This window comes from Oryctolagus cuniculus, chromosome 18, assembly GCF_964237555.1.
Source record: "Oryctolagus cuniculus chromosome 18, mOryCun1.1, whole genome shotgun sequence".
NCBI lineage: Eukaryota > Metazoa > Chordata > Mammalia > Lagomorpha > Leporidae > Oryctolagus > Oryctolagus cuniculus.
Window position 1 is genome coordinate 16,267,773 of NC_091449.1, and position 9,683 is coordinate 16,277,455.

The 9,683-nt window shown below is 62.0% G+C and overlaps 1 protein-coding gene across 1 annotated transcript; it reads right to left on the bottom strand.

The window, feature by feature from the left end:
- Positions 1 to 643: 643 nt before the first annotated feature.
- KCNK6 (potassium two pore domain channel subfamily K member 6) lies at positions 644 to 9,683 on the bottom strand. The gene is made up of 3 exons (XM_008257249.3): positions 9,321 to 9,683; positions 3,487 to 3,882; positions 644 to 3,352 (listed from the first exon to the last, which is right to left on the bottom strand). The coding sequence occupies exons 1-3, from the start codon at positions 9,637 to 9,639 to the stop codon at positions 3,126 to 3,128; spliced, it is 942 nt and encodes a 313-aa protein (XP_008255471.2). The 5' UTR covers positions 9,640 to 9,683; the 3' UTR covers positions 644 to 3,125.

Sequence of the window (9,683 nt, forward strand, 5' to 3'; positions counted from 1 at the left end):
GATGCCTGCCGGTGGTGCCCCCCACTGCCCGCGACACCCGCAGTCTGCCAGCAGGCACGGCCTCAGGGCCTCAGCAGTGCGTGCTAGCCGCCGCCACGTTTGCACTGCGCCTCGCTGCCGTCCGGGGCCTTTAGATGAACGGCAAAGCAGTTTTCAGACTGGAGCATGCATGAAGAGCAGCGTCTGTCCCCCCCACGCCCAGCCCTGCCCTGCACGGGAAGGATGTTCTCACATAAATGAGCAGCAGACTGAGGCCTCCCCCCACGCCCAGCCCCGCCCCCGGGGGCCAAGTAACTCCATCTGAGGAAGAAACCGGCAGCAGCCGAGAACCTGAGTCCGTCCACACTTAGCAGTCACTGTCATACAGGCCCTGGAAAATGCAGCCCCCGAGGGGGCGGGCCCTGGGCCCCCCCACTCCTGCTCACTCCTACCCTAGGAGGCGGCAGCGAAGGCCCAAGTACTCAGGTCCCCGCCACCATGTGGGAGGCCCAGAAAGAGTTCTGGGCTCCTGATATTGGTCTGGTCCAGCCCCACCTGCTGCAATCTTTAAGTATTTGAGACCTATATGTGTGTCTCTTAAACGACCTGCAAATGACTGTGTTGGTGAAAAAGGCGAGGTGCAGAAATAATAAAAGGCTAATCGTTGTGTGTCTATAATTTATGGATTTGTACAAAGCACAGTACAGACCCGAGAATAATTGGCCAACATCTAACTCCGTGGCAGACCCCGTGCTACAGGCTTTGCAGGATTCAGCCGCTTCCTTCCTCTGCAAGTCCACGAGGTCGGGGTTGTGATCCTCCCATTTCACAGCCCGGCAAACAGAGGCGCAGGGAGTGAACTCACTCACCCTTGGCAGCGACCCCGGGCAGCGACGGTGGAGACTCATACCCAGGGTCTCTGCCCCCAGAGCCTGATCTTCCCCACCTCCCCCCTCTAGGTTCACTTCTCACTTGTGAGTAGCGAAAAATAACGACCAGCCCACGCCTGTGGCTGGTTCCTCTGCTAAGTGTAGAGCGGCACTTCCCACCCCGCGTCCCTTTGTGCCTCTTGAATATTTATTTATTTATTTATTTGCTTCTTATGTTTTTCCTGTCTTGAACCGGACAGGACCTGTTCCTAGAGGCACTGGAGGGAGAAGCCGGCAGGCGGCATCCAGATGAGAAGGGGAAGCCCCCGCCTCCCAGTCCTCCCCGACCCTGCAGAGCAGAGAAGGCGTGGAGCTGGCGGGAGGCCGTGGGGAGCTCAGAGCCCCCGAGGGAAGACGGGAGCAACCGAAGCCTCGTCCGAATCCCAGGCTCGCCCTCGCGGCTGACGGGCACACGTCATGTAGCCTCTCTGGGACCGATGTCCCTACTCCCCCGGGGTTGCCGAGGGCTGAGGCTCGCCCGCAGGGCCTGGCACACGGTGTGGCTTTATCCGAATGCTGCAGACCCGCAGTGCCGCGGCTTCCGAGTGTGGACTACACCCTCGGTCCCTCACCTCTGTCTCCAGTCCTGGCCACCCCTGAGCCCAGCCCCCACACTCCCAACTCGCCTCTGCTGCTCCCCACAAACCCCACCTTTCTCCCAGGCCCGGTCCCTGGGACCGGCCCCGCCGGGTCCCTCCACCCCATCCCCTCTCGCCCCCTCCCAAGGCTCCACCCGGCCCACCCCCTACTGTGTTCCTGCCCCATCCGCCCCCTGGTTCACCTCCCGACCACAACCGGAACATCTTCTAAAGCCTACACCGCCCCCGACCCTCTCCTACTCAGAGCCGCGGGAGGAGGCCACGCCCCCAGGCCTGTCCTTCAAAGTCGCCGTCTCCACCCCTTCTCCCTCTCAGCCCTGCTGGGGCCGCAGGAAGGCCCTGGCCGGAGCGGGTCCAGCGCCTCCTCCCAGCTCCAGGCTGGCGCACCCAGCTCCTCCCCACCCCCAGCCCGGCGTCTTCTCCCCGGGCCTTTCCAACCCTCCTGTGCAAGGCCAGCTCCAAGGCCCTGTGGCTTCTGTCCCCGCCATAGGAAGTGACAGAGAACAAGTGCACAGCTGGGCCCCAGCGGTGAGACCACACGGAGGTGCATCTTGGGAGGGGACAAGTCTCCAGGGGCACTAAACATAAATCAGACCCCTCTTTCTGCCTCTGTGGGCTGAGCCAGGGAGATCCCCAGCACCCCGCCTCAGTTTTCTCATCTGTGGGTGGGGCTGATTCATTTCCCCTCCCTCATAGGGAGAGTGTGCAGGGCAGGGCCCACTCAGAGCAAGCTTCGCAAAACAACGCCGCACCTGCAAAACCTCGGTGGCAAGCAGCTCTATCTAGGGTCACCTTTCACAGGCAGGACCAGGCTGTGCTGGGATTTGAGCCCCGCGCCCGGAGCTATCAGCATCGGCCAGCTGTTACAACAGCGTCCTGGCCGAGAGCTCTGCCTTCCGTGCAGATCTGGGCTGGGGCCCCATGTCAGCTTCCTGCCTGCTGCGCTACTGATGGCAAGTGTGTCCCCAGGCCTGCACGGCCCCGTTTCCCGGAGACACCTAAGACAAGGAAGTTAGGGATGACTTCTTCCCTGACGATTCCTCAAATTTCAGGTCTTGGTTCAGTTGCCCCTTTCCTCCAGGAAGCCCTCCAGTCCTTTTAAGCCGGATTAAGAACATGCCTATGCTTTCTCCATTGTGCCCCAACAATTCTGCCTTCCCCCCACCGCAGTCCTGCCCGTGTGGGGCCACCTCTGCCGTCACAGTACAGGGCCACCTCCACCACTCCTGTGCCTCCAGCGCTGGCCAGCGCAGGGCAGCACAAAGCGGGGAGTTTCTGGGCGAGTGAAAGTATTCTTTCCACCTAACTGTCAAGGCTAAGAGACAGGCAGTCACGGCGGAGGACAGGGCCAGATGGAGCGCCCGGTGGAACCGGCAGCTGAGGAGTGGCTCACGGGCAAGACCAGTGGAACAGGCGAGAGACTGTAAACCAACGGGAAGAGCAGAGGCCGGGGGCCCGGAGCGCGCGGTTTGAAATGAAGGGAAAGGACGGAGAGCAAGGTCGTGTCGGTGTCCGGTGGAGCCCAGGGCACGGAGGCAGTGCCCGCCCCGTGTGCTGGCGGACACAAGGTAGCTGTCCCGGCAGGTGCGCTCCTGTGGGTCCCCGGTGCCCGCCCCGGCTACCTGGGGATGGAGGCATAGTTGGCGTGGGAGCTGGCAGACAGCTGCTGGTGTGGCTCTGGCTGGTGGCCCAGGATGTCCACCCGATCATCGTCTTCCTCGCTGAGGCTGGCGGGGCACGGGGTGGACGGCAGCAGGATGAGCTCGGTGAGGCCGTGGAGGTCGGACAGGTGGCGGAAGGTCTGCAGCACCAGCACCATGAACACCAGGCCCAGGAAGAGGTAGACTGCGGAGGCGCGGAGGGTCAGTGGCCGGCTTGGGGCTCAGCTCCGTGAGGCAGGGCCACCGGCCGGCAGCCACCGCCACTCCCTCCATCTTCACCCCCCGCCCCTCGGTGCCCAGCCGGCGCCCCCAGCTCACCTGTCACCAGCACCTTGTAGAGCGCACGGTGGGGCTGGCCAGGGGCCTCCCCGGGCACATAGTCCCCCAGGCCGATGGTGGACAGGGAGATGAAGCAGAAGTAGAAAGCGTCCAGGAAGCTCCAGGCCTCCTCTAGGTAGGCGAAGATGGCCGCTGGTACCAGGAAGCAGAAGGCCACGATGACCCCCAGCAGGGCCACCAAGTGCCAGCGGGCGGCCCGCCGGGGCTCCCAGCCCCAGCGCGTCCTCAGCCAAGCCAGGGGCCTGTGGGTGAGCAGCAGAGACAGGCGCTGGGCCGAAGCGGTCAGGAGCAGCATGGTGGTGGGCACGCCGAGCAGCGCGAAGGCGATGGAGAAGGCCTTGCCCGCGTCGGTCAGTGGCGTCGTGTACCCGTAGCCTGTGGGGGGGTCACAGGGAACCCTTGTGCCCTACACGGACACCTAAGATCCCCCTACCCCCACCCCCAGCCGCCTCCGCTCCCCACTCACTGCTCAGGCCCTGCACCATCGCGTCCGGTGCAACAGCGACACCTGCCGTCTCAACCGTCACATAGCGCCAGAGCCCAGCACCCACCTGCGTCTCCCCCCAATCCTGGTGCTGCACCGTCCTCCCCCGACCCTAAATCGCAGTCTGTGAAGTCAGGGGGCGCCTTGCCCCTCCCGTGGCTCCCTGTCACTCAGGCGGAAGGTCTGGGTCCCCACCAGTCCCCACGATACTCCACCCCATCCACAGGGCAGTGTGCTTCCGCCTCGGGCTCTCTGGAGGAAGGGAATTCTGACACAGGCACAACACAAAAGGGTGCTGGGGGCATGACGCTAAGTGAAAGGAGCCGGTCACCAAAAGGCGGTGTTCGTGGGATTCCGGTCCACGCGACCCTTTGCGCAGTCCGCCGGGAAAGGCAGAACGGCAGTGGCCAGGGGCTGGGGCACTGCTCAGTGGGGAACCGCCATTGGTTCCGCAGGACGAAGGGTTCTCGGAGAGGGGCGATGCTGACGGTCGCTCAGCAGGAGCGAACCTGATGCACTGAGCTGTGCACTTGGGAAGCTGTCACTGTGGGGCATTTTATGTTATGTGCGCGAGCATTTTACCACAGTTCAGTGGTGCCTGAGGGACCTGGCACTTAGTTAAGCCCCCACGTCCCATATCAGAGTGCCTGGGTTCGAGTCCCAGCTCCGCTTCCGATTCCAGCTTCCTGCTACTGTGCACCCTAGGAGGCAGCAGGTGATGGCTCAAGCACTCGGGCCCCTGCCACCCAGGTGGGAGACCTGGATGGAGTTCCTGGCTCCTGACTTTGGCCTGGTCCAGCCCTGGCTATTGTAGGCCTTTGAAGAGTGAACCAGCAGATGGAAGATCTCTCTGTCTCAGTCTCTCTTCCTGTATCTTTCTGCTCTTCCAATAAAATTAAATAGCAATCAATTAATTAAAACAAACAATTGTAAAAGGGTCCACCTGGCTTTTAGCTGGACACATGGACGCCTGGAATGAGGACAGCGCGTCCTCCCGTGCAGCTCAGTGTGGCTCCAACTCTGGGTGAATGAGTGTCCCCCGAAAGCATCAGGGGACTTCCAGGAAGGGACTGTAAGTAGAGGGAGGAGTCCCTCTCCCTTCTTCCCTGGCTCCTCCTGCCAGCTGCAGACATGACAGCTTCTGCGTGTGTATTTCTTTCTTTCTTTCTTTCTTTCTTTTTTTTTTTTTTTTTTTGACAGGCAGAGTGGACAGTGAGAGAGAGAGACAGAGAGAAAGATCTTCCTTTGCCGTTGGTTCACCCTCCAATGGCCGCCACGGCCAGTGCACCGTGGCCGGCACACCACGCTGATCTGATGGCAGGAGCCAGGTGCTTCTCCTGGTCTCCCATGGGGTGCAGGGCCCAGGTACTTGGGCCATCCTCCACTGCACTCCCGGGCCACAGCAGAGAGCTGGCCTGGAAGAGGGGCAACCGGGACAGAATCCGGTGCCCCGACCGGGACTAGAACCCGGTGTGCCGGTGCCGCAAGGCGGAGGATTAGCCTAGTAAGCCACGGCGCCGGCCCTGCGTGTATATTTCTAAAATGTATTTATTTTTTGAAAGTCAGCGTTATGGGCCGGGGGGAGACAGAGAAAAGGAGGTCTTCTATGCACTGGTTCTGTCCCCAGATGGCCACAACAGCCAGGGCCAGGGTCTCCCACGCGGGTGCAGGAGCCCAAAGCACTTGTGTTATCCTCTGCTGCTTTCCCAGGCGCACTAGTAGGGAGCTGGATTAGAGTGGAGCAGCCAGGACTTGAACCAGGCGTCATGTGGGTTGCCGGCACTACAAGCTGAGGCTTAACCAGCTATGCCACAGTGCCGGCCCCAAGGCTGGCATTGAGTGCCCCCCGCCCCGGGCCTGCAGGCAACCTTGGTGCGCGGTGTGCCAAGCAGGAGCCTGGGTCTCTGACTGCTTTGAACGTGGGCATGAAACAACCTTCCATCTTACCACCTTATGATTCCAACCCTCATGAATACGGGGCTTTGGGCCGGCGCTGTGGCGCAGCAGGTAAAGCCACTGCCTACCATGCCAGCATCTCACAGGAGCCCTGGTTCAAGTCCCAGCTGCTCCACTTCTGATCCAGCTCCCTGCTACTGTGCCTGGGAAAGCAGCGGAGGATGGCCTAAGTCCTTGGGCCCCTGCACCCATGTGGGAGACCTGGGAGAAGCTCCTGGCTCCTGGCTTCAGCCTGGCCCAGCCCTGGCTGCTGCGGCCACCTAGGGAGTGAACCAGTAGATGAAAAACCTCTTTCTGTCTCTGTATCTCCCCCTCTGTCTCTCTGCCTTTCAAATAAATAAATCTTTACAGAAATCATCGCTTCCTCAAATACAGTAGCAATTCTCGCAGGCGGGGACAGGGCGCAGCACTCCCGGGAGCCCGCAGTCACAGTGACAGCATTCCCACTTCCAGGTAGGGCAGCGCCCCCACCCCCGGACCACTGGCTCAGCCCCAGGCACCAGGTGCTCCTCAGAAGACTTGGGCCTGGGGGCCGGCGTTGTGGTGTGGGTTAAGCGCTGGCATTCCATACGGGTTCAAATCCCAGCTGCTCCACTTCTGATCCAGCTCCCTGTTAATGTGCCTGGGAAAGCAGCAGAGGATGGCCCAAGTGCTTGGGCCCCTGCACCCATGTAGGAGACCCGGATAGGGTTCCTGGCTCCATTCTTTGCCTTGGCCCTGGCCCAGCCATTGCAGCCATTTGGGGAGTGAACCAGCAGATGGAAGATCTCTCTCTCACTCTCTTTGTAACTGCCTCTCTGGTAAATAAACAAATCTTAAAAAAAAAAAAAAAAAAAAAAAAAAACCCTTGGGCCGCCGAGACAGACGCTGTGGCGTGGCGGCCGAGCCTCCGAACGCCATTCCCATTCTCATATCTCCTGATGCAGTCAGGGCGCCAGCCCCGCCCCGGTGATAAGGATCCGGGAGGCTCGGTCAACACGGGTGCGTCCAGCCAGCACTTCCCAGCCATAAAGATGCTCTCCTCGGCCACCTGCCAGGGGGGGGGCAGGCCTACTTTTACTTTCAGCAAGAATCCTAGGACCCCCCCCCCCCCATAGCCACGTCCTTGGCTTGGCTTCAGCAAGAGTCTGGTTAAGCCAAGGCTAGCAAGGACCCTCCTACCCTCAAGTCTCCTCCTAGTGCCTTTCCGCCCGCCGCTGCCCCAGCTGTCTGTGCCATAGTCACACTGCAGTCCAGGCTCGGTTCTCGCACAATGACTTTCCCTTGTTAACAAGGGTCGGGGTAATTTTTCTCTTACAACACACACATCACCCTTCTCCGTGCCACACAGTGTGTGATGCATTGGTTAAAACCACCGAGCTTCAGGGCCTCACGGCTTTAGCTTGAACCTCTACTCGACACCTCCTTAGCTGTGTGACCTTGTGCCAGCCAGGCAACTTCTCTGGGCCTGTTTTCCTTGATTAAAACGTAAGACAAGGGCACGACAAGGGTGAAGTGGGTGACACCAGCACCCCGTATGAACACCAGCTGGAGTCTCGGCAACTCTGCTTCTGATTCAGCTCCCTGCTAATGCTTCTGAGAAAAGCAGCCGACAATGGCTCACGTGCTTGGGCCCTTGCCATCCACACGGGCAACCTGAGGGAGTTCCAGGGTACTGGCTTCAGCCTGGCTCAGCCCTGGCTGTTGTGGCCATCTGGGGAGTGAATCAACGGATGGAAGACCTCCATCTCTGTCTCTCTTTGCCTCTCCTCCTCTCTCTGTAATGCTGCCTTTCAAATCAATCAATCAATCTTTAAAGAAAATAATTAGGGCCATCGGTGGGACCTATCTCCCAAGTCTCGTGCTGGGAAAGTGAGCTAATGCAAGCAAGTTGTAAGTCCGGATCAGGCTATTATGAGCAACACCGTGAGGCGGGGAGGGGTATTATGCCCATTTTACAGATGAAAGAAGATGTGGAGCTGGAGACAAGCAGTGGCCTGGCAGGGCTACGGAGCAGCCTGCGCCTGCCTTCTCTCTGTTCTTCCTCCCCTGCTCTGCCCATGGTGACTTCTCAGAAGCCGGGAGCTGGGAGGAGGTGGCGGGAGGGGCAGGTGACCCAGAGCGGCCCTGGCAGCTTCCCCTGTGGCTGGAAAGCAGGTCCAGCAGGCCCAGGCAGCTGGGGGAAGAGCAAGGCCTAGGGGAAGGCCGGCGGGGCTGTCCCTGACCTTGGCTGCCGGCCCACACAGTGGGGCGCCAAGGGAAGGCCGGGCCCCGCAGCCACACTCCCTGCTGGGAGGGGACTTCAGAGGAGGGAGGCTCCCACTGGGGGTCTGCTGGTGAGCAGAGGCACCCAGGTCCCCAAGGGGCCCCGTTGTTAGGGAAACCCGGGGTGGACAGAGGGTGTCCAGGCAGGGACGACAGGCGGAGAGCTGAGTCCCGGGGCTGCCGTGTGTGCTGGGAGGTGAACTCTGCTCCGAGGACAGTGTACATGACCCTGGGTCCCTGCTGGGAGAGTTCGTCTCAGGGTTCCACAAGGCCCCCATGGGAAGTCCTTGGCTGGGAACGAGACTTGCTGCGGGTGGTGGGGGCTCCTGGACTGATGGTCAGGAGTCCTTTATGGAGAGCGCTCGGGCTCGGGCCATGGTGGGTCCCTTTCACACAACCACAATCGGGCTGCAGAGTCGGGGACTCCACCCAGGTCCGGGGGGGTGGGGGTACCTCGTTAGGAGGATCACCCCCAGGTCTCCCTGATCCAGGGGAGATGCCCAGCTAGGGTGGGATCCTCGGGGAGGGTTACGGCTGGGTGCGCCCTGGCCAGGAGAAAGGCAGGGACCCTTGCTGGAGAGTGGGCTTGCTCCAAAGGGGAGAGGGTCTCTTCACAGCAGGTCTTTAGTGATAGCAAGTGGGGAGGCCCAGAGGGGGTCCAGAGTCTTCACTGGGGTCCTGGGGTCAGGAGAAGGTCGGTGGGGTTCCCAAAGGGTATCCCGGTGGCGGGGAGTGGGGCAGATCTGGAGAGGCAGGGGACACGGGTAGTGGGGCCCAGACACGAGCCCAGGAGTCCCGGCGTGGCTTAGGTTCAGCGCTGGCCAGAGGCCTGCAGGTGGAGGTGCCGGGTCCTCACCGGTCCCTGAGGACAGTCCTGGGCCGGGACCGGGGCCCCAGGTGCTCCCCGGAGGTATCTGACCGGCTGTAGCCCCAGTGGGATGGGTTTTTCCCTGCTCAGGCCCCGGGTGAGTGCTCCCCAAGGGGCTCAGAAACCACGGGGCGCCTCTGTCCTCCTCGGAAGGAGTTTAAGGGGTCGTCAGGCCCAGAGGAGACTGGGAGTCCCCGGGGCCCAGGGACGAGAAGGGGTCCCGGGTTGCCGCTGGCTCGGAGGCCGGGGCGGCTCACGTACCCACGGTGGTGACCAGCGTGCTGGCGAAGAAGAGAGCCGAGGCAAAGTCCCAGGAAGGGTCCGAGGCGTTGGACCCCGAAGCGTTGGCGAACACCGCGCGCCCCAGCCGGCCGGCCGCCAGCACCCGCTCCACGAAGGCGTCCAGGGCGGGCGCCGCCACGCACGGGCTGCGCTGCAGCAGCTGCTCCCGCAGCGTCCCCAGCTCGGCGCGGAGCCGCGCTTCGTGCGGCCCCTCCAGCCGCGCCACCAGCAGCGCGCCCAGCACCAGGTACACGGCGTAGGCGGCCAGGGCGCCGGCCAGCAGCGCGCCCCGCCGCATGGCGCCCGCCGGGCCCCGCTCCCGCACCGCCCCGCCGCCCCGCC